General features: G+C 61.7%; 1 protein-coding gene across 1 annotated transcript in view; it reads left to right on the top strand.

The window, feature by feature from the left end:
• Positions 1-16,429, top strand: part of COL2A1 (collagen type II alpha 1 chain) — a 29,971-nt gene that overhangs the window by 8,073 nt on the left and 5,469 nt on the right. The window contains exons 9-41 of the mRNA XM_008140603.3: positions 181-225; positions 325-378; positions 790-843; positions 1,616-1,669; positions 2,037-2,090; positions 2,222-2,275; positions 2,571-2,615; positions 3,096-3,149; positions 6,084-6,128; positions 6,565-6,618; positions 8,108-8,206; positions 8,497-8,541; positions 8,635-8,733; positions 8,908-8,961; positions 9,350-9,457; positions 9,839-9,892; positions 9,978-10,076; positions 10,201-10,254; positions 10,700-10,798; positions 11,184-11,237; positions 11,605-11,658; positions 11,947-12,000; positions 12,191-12,244; positions 12,464-12,508; positions 12,696-12,794; positions 13,005-13,112; positions 13,439-13,492; positions 13,771-13,824; positions 14,194-14,247; positions 14,648-14,701; positions 14,998-15,105; positions 15,662-15,715; positions 16,139-16,192. Of these exons, the coding sequence (XP_008138825.1) occupies positions 181-225; positions 325-378; positions 790-843; positions 1,616-1,669; positions 2,037-2,090; positions 2,222-2,275; positions 2,571-2,615; positions 3,096-3,149; positions 6,084-6,128; positions 6,565-6,618; positions 8,108-8,206; positions 8,497-8,541; positions 8,635-8,733; positions 8,908-8,961; positions 9,350-9,457; positions 9,839-9,892; positions 9,978-10,076; positions 10,201-10,254; positions 10,700-10,798; positions 11,184-11,237; positions 11,605-11,658; positions 11,947-12,000; positions 12,191-12,244; positions 12,464-12,508; positions 12,696-12,794; positions 13,005-13,112; positions 13,439-13,492; positions 13,771-13,824; positions 14,194-14,247; positions 14,648-14,701; positions 14,998-15,105; positions 15,662-15,715; positions 16,139-16,192 (2,124 nt within the window). The remainder of the gene's footprint in view (positions 1-180; positions 226-324; positions 379-789; positions 844-1,615; positions 1,670-2,036; positions 2,091-2,221; positions 2,276-2,570; positions 2,616-3,095; positions 3,150-6,083; positions 6,129-6,564; positions 6,619-8,107; positions 8,207-8,496; positions 8,542-8,634; positions 8,734-8,907; positions 8,962-9,349; positions 9,458-9,838; positions 9,893-9,977; positions 10,077-10,200; positions 10,255-10,699; positions 10,799-11,183; positions 11,238-11,604; positions 11,659-11,946; positions 12,001-12,190; positions 12,245-12,463; positions 12,509-12,695; positions 12,795-13,004; positions 13,113-13,438; positions 13,493-13,770; positions 13,825-14,193; positions 14,248-14,647; positions 14,702-14,997; positions 15,106-15,661; positions 15,716-16,138; positions 16,193-16,429) is intronic.

Below are 16,429 nucleotides of genomic sequence, written 5' to 3' on the forward strand. Positions count from 1 at the left end.
AAATAAAAATGGATTGTTGCGTGGGGAGTGGGAAATGAGAGGGAGCAGCCACTGCAGGCCCCCTGCCCACAGAGTAGCTCCTTGTCCTTTGTCTGGGCTGCTGGCCGGAAGGAGGTGGCACCCTGGAGGCCTCTGGGGAAGCAATTCCAGGGAACCTCCTCGTTTTCTGTCCCAATGCAGGGCCCCATGGGACCGCGAGGACCTCCAGGCCCCGCTGGTGCTCCCGTAAGTACCGGGTCTTTTCTTCTCGGGGACAGCGCAGCTGCTTTCAAGCCCCCTGTCAGTTTGTGGGGGTCAACCTTGGGTTCTCACATTACTTTTTAGGGACCTCAAGGATTTCAAGGCAACCCTGGTGAACCCGGGGAACCCGGCGTCTCAGTGAGTACCAGCACGGGCCCTCCTCCTGGGGAGTCTCCCAGAGGAACCGCTCAGACCCCAGTCCTGTCACCGCCCCTTCCCACGCTCTGCCCTGGGCTTTCCCACAGAGGGGGGCTCAGAGGAGATCCAGGTGTCACTTCTTAGCCATGAGGGACTCTGACAGAGAACCAGGGTGCCAAGGACCACCGGGGACCCTGTCCTAGCTGTCCCCTTTGGCCCGTCGTTGGCCGAGCTGCCTGCTGCCTCCCACGGGGATCTGCTCTGCACCTTTGCTCTCTCTGAGCACAAAGTGAGGTTTTCCTATCTTCCTTCCTCAGGGGGAACTAGCTTCCAGAACCACAGTCCCAAAGCTTTGTCCACTGATTCGGTGTCTCCCCCTTCAACCACCTCTTAAACGCTCTTCCTCTGCAGGGTCCCATGGGTCCTCGTGGTCCTCCAGGCCCCCCTGGAAAGCCTGGTGATGATGTGAGTATTCCTGAGTGGCTGCCTCTGTGAAAGGCCTGGAGGGTGTGAGCTGGGCAGTGAGGGGCTTGGCCCCGGGTGGGAGCACCCGAAAGGGTGAGACTGGTCAGTCAGAGTCTGGGACCTACACTCCCAGACGACACTCTGTCTACCCTCCTGCTTGCAACTTAGCTTTCCAGTGCCCCAGGGGCTGCTGTGGACTCACTGGGAAGGGAAACAATTAAAACATCATTAGCTCCAGGAAAGGGAAATTGAGAAACAAGAGAAGGGAGAGGGAGAACACCAGGGGAAAAGACACAGAGAAGAAAAAACAAAGAAAGAAACGTTCAACAACCCAACGTTATCTTAATTGTAAATGAGTGCAGACTAGCTCAGCCTGAGTCAGGATGTCTACAAAGGATGCAAACACAGCGAAGACACAGAGGTGGCCCTTGAGCTGTGCTTACGATTGGCAACGATTGGCATTAGCGAGCCAAGCCTCCCCAGGTTAGGGACGCGAGCCCTGCCAGCAGAGCTCCGGAGGGCAGAGAGAGAGCCCCCCAGGGGAAGTGGAGATGGGTAGGGATGGAGGAGCTGGCCCACCCAACATGTAGCTGTCCCCAAGAATCCTGTGACCTGGGAAAGGCCTCCAGGGCAGTCTGGAAAGTGAAGGAGGTGAGGGAGGTGAGCAAGCAGGCGGGCGAAGGATGGAGGGCTGAGAGGAGAGACGCTGTCTGGACGGTGCCCCTCACGCCACCGTGTCTCCGAAGAAGCTGAGGTGCATCTCCTCCTGCAGGGTGAAGCTGGAAAGCCTGGAAAATCTGGTGAAAGAGGCCCTCCCGGCCCTCAGGTGAAGCCCCACCTTCCCCAGCCTCAAACCTCCCTTTTTGCTCATCCAGCTCAGTTAGCTCACTTCCAAAATGAAATTCCAGCCATCCCACATGTATCACACCTTCACGCTGATGATCATGCCCATGATCCTAACATGGGTCCTCGGGGGAGGCCGGGCAGCTGTTGTTTCTACCTACTTTGCATGAGATGGGGTGAGGCAGGTGGGGGGGGGTGGGTTCTGGGATTTACTGAAAGAACATCTAAGTGCGGGCTTCTCCCCTGCTCCCTGGCGGCTGAGGCGGTGGCTCTAAAGGCTGTCTAGCAGCTCGGGCAGCCTTCACCGGGCTCCCCTGCTCTGTGCCCTGACATCTCCTCTTTGGATTCAGGGTGCTCGCGGCTTCCCAGGAACCCCAGGACTTCCTGGTGTCAAAGGTCACAGAGTAAGTATCGTGGGTGAGGGTGTTGGAAGGAAGGGATTGCCCTGGGGGAGAGAAGAGCATGTGGAGACATGTGTTTGTCTTCCTATCCGGGTTCCCCAGAAGTGTGATCGATGTTTTTTCTCGTCACCTAGGGCTACCCCGGCCTGGATGGTGCTAAGGGCGAAGCTGGTGCTCCGGGTGTGAAGGTGAGGACCAGGGAGCGCTCTGGGACAGGGCACGCAGGGAGGCGATGGAGTCTTTCTTCCCAGTCAAGGAGACACAGTTGAGCTAGTGGAGTCAGGATGTCAGAACAGCTTTGGTTGGCAGCACCCAGTCCTGCATCCTGACGGACAAAGCATCTCAGGGGTTATCCCTCACAGAACTGAGGCTTGGGGGTGTCAGTGCGAGGCGGGGTGACCAGAGCTTTCAGCCTCTCCCTTGGGAGTTTTCTGGGGGGGTCAGTGGGGTCCCAGTCAGTGACCGTGTGCATCTTTTTTCCAGGGCGAGAGTGGCTCCCCGGGTGAGAATGGTTCTCCGGGCCCCATGGTGAGTATGAGCATCCCCCCTGCAGGGCCCCAGATACTCTGAGACGCCTCCTCCAGCCCAGCAGAGGCCCCTCCATCAACAACAGTGTTTCCTTTGTGCAAAGTAGATATAGTTTTGTAGACTGATCTACATTATGAGCAAAAAGCAAAATGTATTCAGTAGATGATTTGGCCAAGGCTTCCCTAACTGTTCCTTGAAATCGCCCTCACACACTTTGTGTGCTTGAGGTTTTAAACATTCTGTTTAGGAGGCCAGTTGTGCCTGTAACCAGGATCCTGATCAGTAACAGGGCAGACAGACCTTCGGTGTGCTAGGACTCCTGGTGGGGGCGGGGAGGTGCCCGCACCTTTGCCTGCTGGGCGCCTGTGTGCTCCCCCCCCCCCGCCCCCCACGGTGTCAGGGAAGGGCCTGCAGGTGGAAGTGATGGCCCGTAGTGTTGTTGAGCCAACTCACGCTGTGCTGTCCTGGTGTGTGTTCCAGGGTCCCCGTGGCCTGCCTGGTGAGAGAGGACGGACTGGCCCTGCAGGCGCCGTGGTGAGTGATTGACAAGGCCCAAAGCCACCATCTGCTCCGCACTTTAGAGTTCACGAGGCACTTTCACATGGAGTAACTCACCTGACTCTCAGCACGACGCTGTGAGGGGTGGAGTACCATCTTCCCTCAGGGTGCACTCCGATCTGCCATTACAAATTGCCAGGCTGGGTCTGCTCCATGGGAGCAGGGGGCGGGCCCTGGGAAGGTGGTGGCGAGGACAGGACCCTCTCTTAACCAGTCTGGATTATTCGGGCAATCCCCTCCACAGCACATACCCACTCCCCGGCCAATCCGGTTTGAATTTACGGACAGAGTTAAGCTGGCTGCAGTGCGGTGCTACTTTTTGTTCCCTTGGTTACTCAGATGATGCCCTAGAAAGTGTAGCAGTCTAGCATCCTCTGACAGAGCCTTTACCCGGGACCCTACGGCTGCTGTTACCGTGACATACACCAGCGGCCCGGCCGCTGTGTCACGGGCACCTCCTCTGTGCAAGGTCTTACATGCTTCCCTCATCTGATCCTCCCCCAGATCCTGTGAGTGGATTCTGTTCTTCTCCCCACTTTAGAGAAGAAGAAGCCGAGGCACAGAAAGGTTAAATAGCTTAAGACAATGCTTGGCAGCCTCAGGCTTGGGTGGCCTCTTGTAAATGTGGGCAATGAGAAGCGAGGGGATTTGCAACCGGAAGGTGCAGGTGCTTAGCTCTGATCCCGTGGCAGTAGAGGCCCTTGTAGGCGCTCAGTCAGGCGAGTGGGGCGATGAAAGCCGTGTCTAAGAAAGATTATGCTTTCTGTTGACTTCGTGCCCCGGCCACCCACGCACTGTGGCCCCTCCTCCCCGGCCCTCGCAGGGCTGGCCAAAGCAAACCGGCTTCACCCCGTTGTGCTGCTTTCCAGATAATATATCTGTTTGGCAGAAATTGCTCTCCAGAGCAGATCAGTGAAGGAACCAGCAGCCACGACCCCCATTTGTCACCCAGAGCTGCTGAAGTGCCTTGTCCCAGGGTCACTTTGTGTGAGGGGATTAGAGGGTGCCGAGCCTGCCAAGGAACACCGCTGTTTCTTCAGATTAGCAGGGCCTGGCTTGTGGCTTTCTGGCCAGGCCCAGAGCCACGGGGGCTGCCCCTGTGTGGGGCAGAGACAAGCTGCACCCCCTGCCCTGTTTTCCCTCCTCCCTGGCCCAGTGGGCCCTGTTTCCTGGCCCACCTTTCTGGTTCTGGCCCCCATGGTAGTCAAGCCGGCAGGGTGTGCGTAGGGTTTGGCGTAGAAGGTTGACAACGTCAATAGCTCCACGTGCAGGCCTGGCAGCAAGGCTGGGCCAGGGACTGGGCTGGGCTGGGCTGGGCTGGCCTCTGCCTGCTGCAGTCACATGCCCCCCCTCCCCAGCTTTGGGCCAGACTGTGTCTTCCCCCGGGGCTTGCTGCAGGGAGAGCCTCAGAGGCCACCCCAGCTCTGGCCTCCTGGAGCCTCACCACAGTTCCCCTCTGCTCATGCCCAGCCCGGGCCTCTCCTTTGGCCGAGCCCTGGAGGGAGGGTGCCCCAGAGCTTCCAGAGCAGCCAGGGCAGCCCAGAAGGCGCTCTGGCCAATGCTGGGGCTTTAAGTTCCCTCTGACATTTTCCTGAGTCTTCTCTCGCTTTCCTGCGTAATGCCAGTCGGGAGAAATGGAGCACAGCCAGGAAGAAGCATTGAGTCTCATTTAAAACATGAGCTCCCCCTAAAGCATCCTTCTTCTGCAGCTGCCGCAGAGGGGCAGAGGCAGAGGCAGGTGGGCGGGGAAAGGTTCCTCCGGCCTCCTAGTCCCCTGCCAAGGACCAGGTGCTGGCCCCGCTCAGCCTAGCCTAATGGGGCCCGGAGTTTGGGTGAAAGTTCCCTGGACCCTGCAGGGCCTTGAAAGATACACTGAGGGGTGCTCACCACAAACCCTGGGAAAACCCTCAAAGTGCAGGTCCAAGAGAGAGAGAGAGAGAGCCACAGCCTTGCCTGTCTGTGTAAAGGAGCCTCAGCGGCATGAGCTCGGACGTGTCCTCGGGCTGTGCTGGTACCTTGTCCTCCTCACGGAGCTTCTTCCTGGGCAGACATCCTGGGAGCATCTTAGTGTCCTTAGGAGCAGGTAGGGAGGGGCCGGAGTACAGAGGCAGCTGGAGTCAACCCCGGGGAGGCCGTGACCGTGACCGAGCCTGCATCAGGGAGGTTCCCCAGGCCCTGGAAGCCTGCCTGCTAGGTGCGGGCGGGAGGATCCCAGTCAAGGTTGCTCCTCGGCTATTCCGTTTTCCTTTGGCTCGGTTCTCTGAACCTTTAAATGGTAACTTGGCCTTGAAGGTGGGGATATTTGAGATCGACACTGAAGTTTGAGAAATGATGGGGCCCTGGCTGGTGTGGCTCAGTGCTAGAGCCTCAGCCTGCGCATTGAAGGGCCAAGGGTTCAATTCCCGGTCAAGGGCAAGTACCTGGTTTATTCCCTCCTCCTTCCCCCACCCCATTCAGGAGGCAACTAATCACCAATCAATGTGTCTCTCTCACATGGATGTTTCTCTCCACACCCGCCCCCCCCCCAATTCCACTCTCTCTAAAAAAGCAATGGAAAAAATAGCCTCCGGTGAGGATTAACAACAACAACAACAACAAAAGAAACAGAAACAGCTGGCCAATTACCCAAGCTTTATTTAAACTGAGAACAAGCATTCACGCAGCCACCATGGAGGGGTGCCGGGCTGCTCCCTCCATGGGGCTGTCCCACAGTTCCCCTTTGCTCACGCCCAGCCCAGGCCTCTCCTCTGTCCGAGGTTCCCACCTCGTAACTCGCCAGCCTCACGCTCAGCCCTGGGCTGGGACACCCAGGCACAGTGTGGCCCCCAGTGTCTGTGTGGGTGGGCTGTGGGCAGGGAGGGGCCGAGGCGGCACTGCTCATCATGTCTGCTTCCTTCTCCTTGCTCACAGGGTGCCCGGGGCAACGACGGTCAACCAGGCCCCGCAGGGCCTCCGGTAAGTTCATTTCATCCTCGGCAGGTGTGGTCTTGAGGCCCCTTCCGCCGCCCCCCGAGTCTCAGTGCTGTTTGGTGTAAGCACAGCCTTCTCCTGGAGGAGGAGGAATCTGTGCAGGATGCTTGAGCTTGTTGATAACAAGCTTTAAAGCAACTGTTTGCTTTTCTCAGCAGTTTTTTGAGGGGGGCTAGAGAGAGAGAGAGCTGGGAGGATCGTCTGCTTCTCACCAGAGTCTTGCTTTGCCGTCTGAAGCCAGGCCTGGGGACACTTGGCAGGGGGGACAGTTTTCACCCAGGGACTTTTTAGCCACCATGGATGTAGGGCCACGTCAGTACAAAGGTGGGAAGGCGTGGGAAGTGTGGGGGTCGCTCACTCAGGGGTCTGCAGAGATTCCGCCCAGACACGGGATTCACCTCTTACCCCTTCCTTCCTCCAGGGTCCCGTGGGTCCTGCTGGCGGTCCTGGCTTCCCTGGGGCTCCCGGTGCCAAGGTGCGTGCCCTGGTGGTTGAGTCGGGAACCCCTTTCCCCACATCCTTTGCTGATTGCCCCCTGGACGATCCCCTTCCCTTCTGAGGACTGTCTCCCACCCCGCCGCTGCTCTCCAAGGAAAAGAGCCGGGCGTTTTGCAGAGTCACCAGCTAGAAGGGAGAGTGAGATGGAAGGATAAGGAGCTGGAGGTACTACAGTTACAGCTTCCGAGAGGGGGAGACCAAGAACGGTGGAGAGATGCTGGGGACCTGGGAGGGAGCAGAAGACCAGGGACGGAGGGAAAGAGGGCAAAGCTCATCTGACTCTGGACCCAGAAGAGAGTTGGAGGGACGTGGACAGGGGCAGGGAGCCCGTTCCATGCTTCCCTCTCCCGGCTTCCTTGGGGCTGGGGTGGGGGTGGGGGGGCGGGCTTGGCTCTTCCGAGCCCTGTGAATTGAGTCCTTCGAGGATTGGTAGAGGCCAGTGGAAGGCCAGCCAGTGCAGGGAAAGGCCGCTGTGGCACAGCAGGGATTCCAGTGCGCACGTCCCTGGGAATCCTCCCTGTCACCGGCGGGAGATGAATAAGGAGCCTCCGTGTGGTCACTGGCATCAGGTTGCTTTTAGCTCCTGGGGGTTTCCATGGCAACCAGACAGTGTCTGAGGCCCTGGGAGCCGCGTGAAGGAGACCCATTGTGAAGAGGGACAGCGGAAGGTGAGGGGGCCTGACTTTTAGAAAATAATAATTACAAAAGTGAGCAAGAATGTTCGGAGAAGAAACCCGAGGAGGCCCTGCCTTCCCTGCAGGTCAGCAGCCCTCCCCAGGGACTGCCTTCCAGAGCCCAGATCGCACCAGCTGCAGCTTTGAGGAAAAAATGAAAGTAAAAGCAGAAGCCATTTCGGGGGTGGGCGCTGCCAGAAGCCAGGGAGAACTGGACCGTGGTCAGAGTTCCCGCAGGGAAGAGCAGAGAGGGCGCTGTCCTAGCTCGCATTGGCCCTGGCATCTGGCTCAGTTCTAACCGCCGGCCCCGAGCCTGGGGTAGCGAGCAGTGTCCTCACATCAGCCAGGACCAGTGGAGCAGTGCCCTCAGCTGCCCTGGCCCAGGGCCTCCATCCCCTCAGTAACCGAGAAAAATAGGTGGAGGGGGAGATAGGGGTACCTGCCAGTCTCAGCCCTGCGTCCATCATCCCCCACAATGGGATGGCGGGACCCCCGGCACAGGCTTTCCCAGGGGTGCTGATGGGACCCCCACGGCGCCCATTGCTGTAGCGTGTAACCTTGCGTTTGCTGCTGGTGGTGCACAGATTCCAGGGGAGATGGAGGAGGAGGCAGGGGGAGGAAGTCGCCGGGCCAGAGAGCTCGGTGGGGTGGCCCCGCGTGCTCGCGCGCAGGGTGGATGCACGCGGCTGGCTCAGCTCTTCGGTGCGTGCCTACAGCTGGCCCTGCGCTGCCGCTGGTCCTCGAGAGGTCTGCGGGCCCTGCCTTCTCACCCCGTCCCTCCGTCCCTCCCAGGGTGAAGCTGGCCCCACCGGTGCTCGTGGTCCTGAAGGCGCTCAAGGTCCTCGCGGTGAACCCGGCACTCCTGGGTCCCCCGGGCCGGCGGGTGCCTCCGTAAGTGCAGCCTCTCCTTGGCCTGAAGGGCCTGGGGCCTGGGGCCCTGACACTTGACCCTGTGCTTCGCTGTGAGGGAAACGTTCACTCTGACCCCATGCTTGTCCCCCACCCCCACCTCTACAGACCAGTCTCCCTCCAGCCCCCGTCCTACCCTTGCGGCATCAGCAGGACAGAGCCTGGAAAGGGCAGCCGCTGGCCCAGCCCAGGGAGCCGCGGCCTGGGAGGGTTGGGAAGGCCGGGGTGTGTGCTTTGCTGCGTGTTTTGTGGTGACCACGTCCCTTTTTCAGGGCAACCCCGGAACCGATGGAATTCCTGGAGCCAAAGGATCTGCTGTGAGTGTTGCCTTCGGACTTGGCTCCCTCAGGTGGGGTTGGCCGCCCCTCACACCCTCTCCTGATGCCTCTCTCTTCTGCTCACACTGACAGGGTGCTCCTGGCATTGCTGGTGCTCCCGGCTTCCCTGGGCCCCGGGGTCCTCCCGGCCCTCAAGGGGCAACTGGTCCTTTGGGCCCGAAAGGTCAGACGGTAAGAGCCTGGAGTGAACCCCAAGTCCCACGGACACCCTGCAGTCAAGCCCCCCCCCTCCCTCCCTCCCACACGCGCACTGGTGTCCCTGGGTGGGCACCTGGAAGGGTTCCAGAGGTGGGGGCAGGGTCCGCGGGGAGAACCCAGGGTGAACCTGCCTCTCTCTCTGTCAAGGGTGAGCCTGGTATTGCCGGCTTCAAAGGCGAACAAGGCCCCAAGGGAGAAACGGTGAGTATCTGCCCATCAGTCCTTGTCTTTCCACACTGCTGCTCTCGGGGTGGGGTTAGGGGACCCAGGGCCACCCCCCGCCCACTGCCCACCCCCTCTGTAGCCCCGCCCCTCACCTGGGAGCTCCCAGGCTGTGCCCAGAGGAGGGCATGTAACAGGGCTGCAGCTGCAGCTCTCGTCTTTGACTTGGCCACTGTGAACAGTTTGAACGTACGCCCTCTGACTCCCCTGGGCCACTTCTGCTCTTCCGCGATGACCCTTACGGCCTCCCTTCCCAAGTCCCCCGGCCCTGAGACAATGATCACGGCCACTTTCTTCACGCGCCGGTCGGTGCCTGCACAGGGCCAGGTGAGGGCTCACCCTGTTTCTCCTTTGTGCTGGTTTTCAGGGCCCCGCGGGCCCCCAGGGAGCCCCTGGTCCTGCTGGTGAAGAAGGCAAAAGAGGAGCCCGCGGAGAGCCTGGCGGTGCTGGGCCCATCGGCCCCCCTGGAGAAAGAGTAAGTGGGCCAGGAGTCCCCACTTTCACTGGGGTGTGGCCCGAGAGGGAAGTCAAGTCCTTGTGGCTCCGTGTTCTCGCCGAGTCCTGTGACCTTCTGAATATCAGGCCCCTCTTTCCTCTACCCACCGCCCTCGGGATAGGGCTCCTTCCTCCTTCTTTGTGTCCCCCGCCCCGGGATGACATGAAATAGTTTGAGCTCCTTCCCAGACAGGTGGAGATGGGCCCAAGAAATTAATCTTTCAGAGTCTTGCAAGCTGTAGCTACCTCTCCATAGAAACTGTGGTTGGAGGGATGGACCCCGGAGCCTGGCTAGTCTCTCTGCAGCCACGGGGGTCAGGGCCCATCCAACTCACTGCTTTTCCTCTCCACTTCTTCCTAGGGGGCTCCCGGCAACCGTGGTTTCCCTGGTCAGGATGGTCTGGCCGGTCCCAAGGTGAGTCAGGGACGAAGGGCTGGGGTCCCTGCCTGCATCCCTCGTCCAATGGCCTCCCGCTGACGCCCTGCCTCCTCTGGCGTAGGGAGCCCCCGGAGAGCGAGGGCCCAGCGGCCTTGCTGGACCCAAGGGAGCCAACGGTGACCCTGGCCGTCCCGGAGAGCCTGGCCTTCCTGGAGCTCGGGTAAGTACTGAGCTGCTTTTGCCCTCGGCCCTTCCCCACGTGTTTCCTTCATCCCAGAGCTGCCAGGATGGGGAGGTCCCGGCACCTGCTCTGACACCCACCTTCCTCTCTCTCCTGAACAAAGGGTCTCACTGGCCGTCCTGGTGATGCTGGTCCTCAAGGCAAAGTTGGTCCTTCTGTAAGTCCATCATCGGGTGTGTTGGGCGGGGTGGGGTATCCCCGGGGAAGCAGGTGGGAAGAGAGGCAGGAGTTCGGGTGGAGGCAGCCTGTGGATTTTGAGAACTGGGGAGGGGGCAGACGGTAGGTAGGTACTGGGGTCAGGTGTGACCTGCACAGTGTCTGTGAGCTCTGGAAATGTCACCCCCTTGTGCACGTGGGCCACTCCTTGGGGGAGGACAAAGCCTGGTATGCACTTTCAGAAACAAAACTTCTGAGCTAACCAGGGCCTTGTCACTGAGGGATCCACTGCGTGGTGTGGGCTGCTGGTCCACACTCGGTCAATCCCACGTGTTGTGTCTGGCTGGTGCCTAGTCCTGGGCCTGCTACACAGTAGGCACTTAGTAGTGTTGGGTGGAGGAACGTGGTCAGAGTGTCTGTTCTGAGAACGGTGTCCTCTCTTTCAGGGAGCCCCTGGTGAAGACGGTCGCCCTGGGCCTCCAGGTCCTCAGGGGGCTCGTGGGCAGCCTGGTGTCATGGGTTTCCCTGGCCCCAAAGGTGCCAATGTAAGTAACAACCTGCCCTTCCATTTCCTTCCACGTGGTGCTCCCTCCCTCCCTGGGGAGAGAGGGCTGGCTCCTGAATAGAGTTAACCGCAGGGCAGGGCTGAGCAGGGTCCCTGTGCCTCAGGCAGCTGGGGCCTTCGTGGCCTGCAGGAGTGCATGCCACCCGGGCACACCCAGGGCTCCTCAAGCCCTGAGAACGCTCAGCCATGACATCGCCCCATGGGCAGTGCTCTCAGTTCATGCCTCTGGGCGTAAGAGAAGGTGCTTGATTCTCGGCCCTAGCCTTTGCTGTCCATCGGGCCCCAAGCCCCAGGCTCCACAGCCTGCTCTCCCCTCCACTCCCACCCCAGCCCTCCACCTCACAGCCCTGCGTTTTCTCCTCCAGGGCGAGCCTGGGAAAGCTGGTGAGAAAGGACTGCCCGGTGCTCCTGGTCTGAGAGTGAGTCCCTGCCCCAGTGCCCTGCCTGGGTGTTGGCTGAACACCCATGAGGGAGAGGATCCCTACGGCGCGCTCCTGGGACCCCTCGTTAGCAGGGGGGCTTCCTGTGGCCGAGCCCATCTGCTCTGGGCCCTTTGGGAGTCCCCACAGGGGGACTTCCGGTTGCTGTCAGTCAGCAGCCCGGGGAGACAGACTGAGGGAACAGGAGGGGCCGGGGAAGGAAGGGGAGGGGAAGGGTGGACACGGAGTTCCGGGTGTGGGATAGTGGAGGGTGGGAACTCTGGGCCACGCTGTACCTGTTTGTCCAGGGCTGGGGTCTGCGGGACTGAAGGAGTGTGTCATCACGTCACCCTTCTCTCTCCTCTAGGGTCTTCCTGGCAAGGATGGTGAGACAGGTGCTGCAGGCCCCCCTGGACCCGCTGTAAGTACCTGCCCAGCTCCTCAGGTGGCCCCGTGGGATGGCGGCGGTGAGGCGGGAACCTCAGGCCACTCAGTCATGGATCTGACAGATGTGGATCTGGGCTAACCCTGAGCCGAGGTGGGGTATCCCACCCTGGTTGTCCCTGAGAGCAGCGCGGCCCGCAGGCAGCACACCTGCCGGCGCTGTGCAGGAAGGAGTCTGCCTTGCCCTCCATGGCCGCGCAGGGCGCTGGCTGAGGCTCTCAGGACTCTGGAGCGCTGGCTCCGCTCACCGCTGTTTCCTCTGCAGGGACCTTCCGGTGAACGAGGCGAGCAGGGTGCTCCGGGACCATCTGGCTTCCAGGTGGGCCGCCGGACCAGGCTTCCCCTGCGGTCCCCTCCACACCAGAGCTCCGTGGGCAGCAGCAGGCCCCGGGGACGGAGGCCCACCCGCTCGAGGGGACCAGGGAAATGAGGTTTCCCTGCAGGGCCTCCCTGAGGGTGGGGGGCAGCAAACTGGCCCCTTGGCTAATGCTTGTCACTTTGGCTTCTAGGGACTTCCTGGCCCTCCCGGTCCCCCAGGTGAAGGTGGAAAACCAGGTGACCAGGTGAGTCTGGGGCTCTTCGAATCTGCAACCTGTTCAGATGGGCAGATCTCTTCTGACGCCCAAGAGACAAGGGCAGGCGGGCAGAGGAGCCCCTGAGGCCCGGGATGTCTGGGACACATCCGAGCTCTGAGATGACAGTCTGAGCTCAGGGGCGGGATGCTCAGCCGGGACTCGGACGTAAAAGTTTCCAGTCTTTCAATCACCCTTCTCGTTCCGCAGGGCGTTCCTGGCGAAGCTGGAGCCCCCGGCCTCGTGGGTCCCAGAGTGAGTGTCCTGCTGACCACTCCCGATGGCATCCTTGGGCCTGCCTCTCCCTGTGCAGCCTGCGAGGCCTCCCAGCAGTACAGCTGCCTGGAGTCCTGGGCTCCCCCTCTGCTCCCCACTTCCCTGTTTCTCCTGGGCCTCCACCCCGTCTCTTTTGCCTGATTGCTCCTTGGTGTCTCTGCCACAGGGTGAACGAGGTTTCCCAGGTGAACGTGGCTCTCCTGGTGCCCAGGGCCTCCAGGGTCCCCGTGGCCTCCCCGGCACTCCCGGCACTGATGGTCCCAAAGTAAGTGAGGCGGGTCCTGCCCGCAGGGTCCCCTGGGCTGGCCTGGGAGGCCTGCTGAGGGTGGAAGAGGAAGGGAAGGAGGGAGGAGTGGGAGATGAAGGAGAAAGGAGGTCTGGGCAGAGGAGGAAGAGAAGGAAAGGGGCATCTGGGCACTGGGGTCCCGGGGGAGGTGCTGCCCACCACACACTCCTTCTCTCCCCCTCCCGCTAGGGTGCATCTGGCCCGGCTGGCCCCCCTGGGGCTCAGGGCCCTCCAGGTCTGCAGGGCATGCCCGGTGAGAGGGGAGCAGCTGGTATTTCTGGGCCCAAGGGAGACAGGGTAAGTACCAGTGCCTCCCCCAAATCCATGCTCCGTGGCCCCCACACTCACTCCCTGTCCCACAGAACCCAGGGGTGAGGTTCCCAGCTACCTGTCTTGAGGGACTTGGAGACCCCCCTCCAAAGTCTCTGTGTGCCTTTTAGTGACATCGCCCCCTACCCTTCCCTCCATCTCACTCCTGTCACTCACCCTTAGGCCCCAGCAAATCCCTCTTGGCCAGAGTCTGAGCTCTCCCTGGAGCCCCATTCAGGGTGACACTGAGCTGGCAAAGGGCTTCTTGGAATGACCCCTGACCCCTGAGGTGGCCCGTTTTCTCTACCCCACAGGGTGATGTTGGTGAGAAAGGCCCAGAGGGAGCCCCTGGGAAGGACGGTGGACGAGTAAGTAAACGCTGGGGGCTGGGTGGGGACAGATGCAGGGGGCCCTATAGGTCCCCAGCCCTGCACTCGGGGAGGAGGGGCCATGTATGTGTGCAGTCCCTTGTCCTATCTCAGCTGTCCGGGCTGGGCAACCACCGGGACTTCCTGTCAAAACTGGGAGCCACAGGGTGAGAGGGAGTTCTGGGGCCATCGGGTGTGGGGTCCCAGAGTCCCTGTTGGGCTCCACGTCCCAGACCACCGCCCCCTGCCTTCCTCACCTCTGCCTTTTCTCTCCCCAGGGTCTGACAGGTCCCATTGGCCCCCCTGGCCCGGCTGGCGCCAACGGTGAGAAGGTGAGTCCTGGCTCCCTTCCCCCATCGAGCCTTCTCATATCTTGCCAAGGACTGTCATTTCTTCTCCTCACCCATCAGTTGCCACCCTCCTGCCCACCAGGGGCTGGGAGGAGTAAAGGATGTGGGTCTTAGAAGCAAAGTCATTGGCCTGTGCCCTGTGGAGTGGAGAGGGACGGGGCCGGGGGGGGGGGGGGGAAGCGGGAAATGCACTCAGCGAGGGCCCTGAAGACGCACAGGTGTGGGGGCTGAAGCAACAGGAGAAAGACTGTGGGGAGGGGGAACCCAGAGCCCCTGTCCATCCTCAGGACTTCCTGGATGCACTTTGCCCTCAAAGGGCCCCCCTCTGACCCCTCCCCCTCCCACCCTCAGGGAGAAGTTGGCCCCCCTGGTCCTGCGGGAACCGCTGGTGCTCGAGGTGCCCCGGTGAGTACCTGCCCCCTGAGCCTGTCTCTGTCCCCAGGCCCCTGGGAGCAAGAGAGCCAGCTCTGCCTCCGCCTGGCCCTGCGAGCCCTGGACCGCCCCCTCCCTGCCCTTTGGGCCTGGGGGTGGGAGGACAGATGAGAAATGAAGGGAGGAGGCAGGTCACCCCCACGAGGCGATCAGGGTGGGGGTCTTTGAGTCACCAGGTCCTCTGACCAAGAGAGGCTGCTGGCCTGCCTCCCTTTATTGAGGACGGAGCCTCCTGAGGCTCCTTTCAGATGCCTTCTCTCTGGGGGTTGCAGTGCAGGAGGCTGGGTTGGGCCCAAAGCGGCTCTGGGCTCGCAGGAGGGAACAGAGCAGGCAGGCAGTGGGGCCTTACCCCCCTCGGCCCCCTCTCTCACAGGGTGAACGTGGAGAGACCGGACCCCCCGGACCCGCTGGATTCGCTGGTCCTCCTGTAAGTGCCCCTGCGGACCCCTCCTCCCAGCCCCTCCACTCAGGCAGCTCCACATCCGGACCTGAGGGCACCTCGCAGCCTGCGGGGAGGGAGGGGCAGTTTAAACAGGAGAGAAATGGTCCCGTCCCTCCTCTCCTGTTACATCTCCACACGGAGGCCACAGTCCTCAGACCCAACTCTCAGGCCCCGGTGGACAGACACACGCACACATACTCGCTCAGAGTCTCTGGCCCCTTTGGAAGAACCGCAAATACTTGGCTTGCCCCTCACGCACGGCTTCCTCCTTCCCGGGACAGGGTGCTGATGGCCAGCCAGGCGCCAAGGGCGAGCAAGGAGAGGCCGGCCAGAAAGGCGACGCTGGTGCCCCAGGGCCGCAGGGCCCCTCCGGAGCTCCTGGGCCTCAGGTGAGCTGTGCTGAGCGCCCCCAGGAACTGTCCCCACAGGGCAGGGCGAGGCGGACAGGCGGAGAATGGCTGGGAGGCTGGGGGTGCCCCACCTGAGTTTAGGGCCTCCCCACAGCAGACTGTGGGGCCTGCTGCTGCGCCCCAGGAGGGAAAGGCTGCGGGGAGAGGAGTTGGTACTTAGGGATAAAGGCTCAAGTAGCTGAACTGGCTTTTATTTTCCTGGGTGTGGGTGTGGGTGTGGGTGTGGGTGTGGGTGTGGGGGGGGGTGTGGTGGGGGCTGAGGGTGCAGAGCCCTGGGCAGAGCAGCCAGCCTCCTGGGGGGGGAGAGGTGACGGGGAGAGGTGACTGGCTCTGTGCATGCCTGAGGGGTGCTCCTCCCCGAGAGGTAGGTGGCCGGGGAGGCAGGCCCGCCTGTGACAGCTTCTCTGAGCTGGGAGTTCGGTGCCAAGAAAGCTGCATCTCTGAAATCAGCCCTCAGGAGTCCACTGTTGGGGCTCCGACAGGCCCTCCCCGGGGCGAGCAGGCCTCACTGTCTCTCTCCCTCCTTCTCTCCCAGGGTCCTACTGGTGTGACTGGCCCTAAAGGAGCCCGAGGTGCTCAAGGCCCCCCGGTGAGTGAGGCCCCCCTCCCGCCCTGACCCAGGTGTGGGGGAGGGTGCTGTGGGGGCAGCAGCTTCTCTCACACCCGCAGCCCTGGCCTCACAAAGACCTGGCCGCAGAGGCTCCCCTGTGGTGTTCTGGGATTCACCCCCTCCTCCCTCCTCAGTCCTGCTCCTGCCCCAGTCTGAGCCCATCCCGAGGGAGGGCGCCCCTCGCTGCTGGGGCGCAGGGATCCCGGGAGACAGCCCTGGGTGCTGAGTGCCCCCGCTGGGCCCCTGCAGGAGCCTGAGGCAGAGAAGCTACAGCTGCCCCACAAGGCCCTTTCCCCTCGGGCTCCCCTTCCCTTTCCACACCGGCCTCTCGGACCCCCTACATTAAATTCTTGGCGCTCCCGAGGGACCGAGGGATTCAGGGGCTCTCCTCTTTTCACATAGGGAGCCACCGGATTCCCCGGAGCCGCTGGCCGCGTCGGACCCCCAGGCTCCAACGTAAGTGCTCTCCTGGCTGGTTCCTTATTCCGGGCACGTGAGGCACAGGCAGGGGCTGCCCAGTCTGCCCAGTCCTGACAGGGCCTCACCCCTGTGCCCATCTCCTCTCCTGGGAGGCGTCAGGGGAACAGGGGTGACCCTTTTGTTGGTCATGGGCAACCCTCCCAGCTGGCCAGGGCTCGAACCCTCAAACTCTGGCTTGGTGGGCAGGATGCGGCTGGCACAAGTGCCTCCGTC

Source organism: Eptesicus fuscus, chromosome 7 (assembly GCF_027574615.1).
Source record: "Eptesicus fuscus isolate TK198812 chromosome 7, DD_ASM_mEF_20220401, whole genome shotgun sequence".
Taxonomy (NCBI): Eukaryota; Metazoa; Chordata; class Mammalia; order Chiroptera; family Vespertilionidae; genus Eptesicus; species Eptesicus fuscus.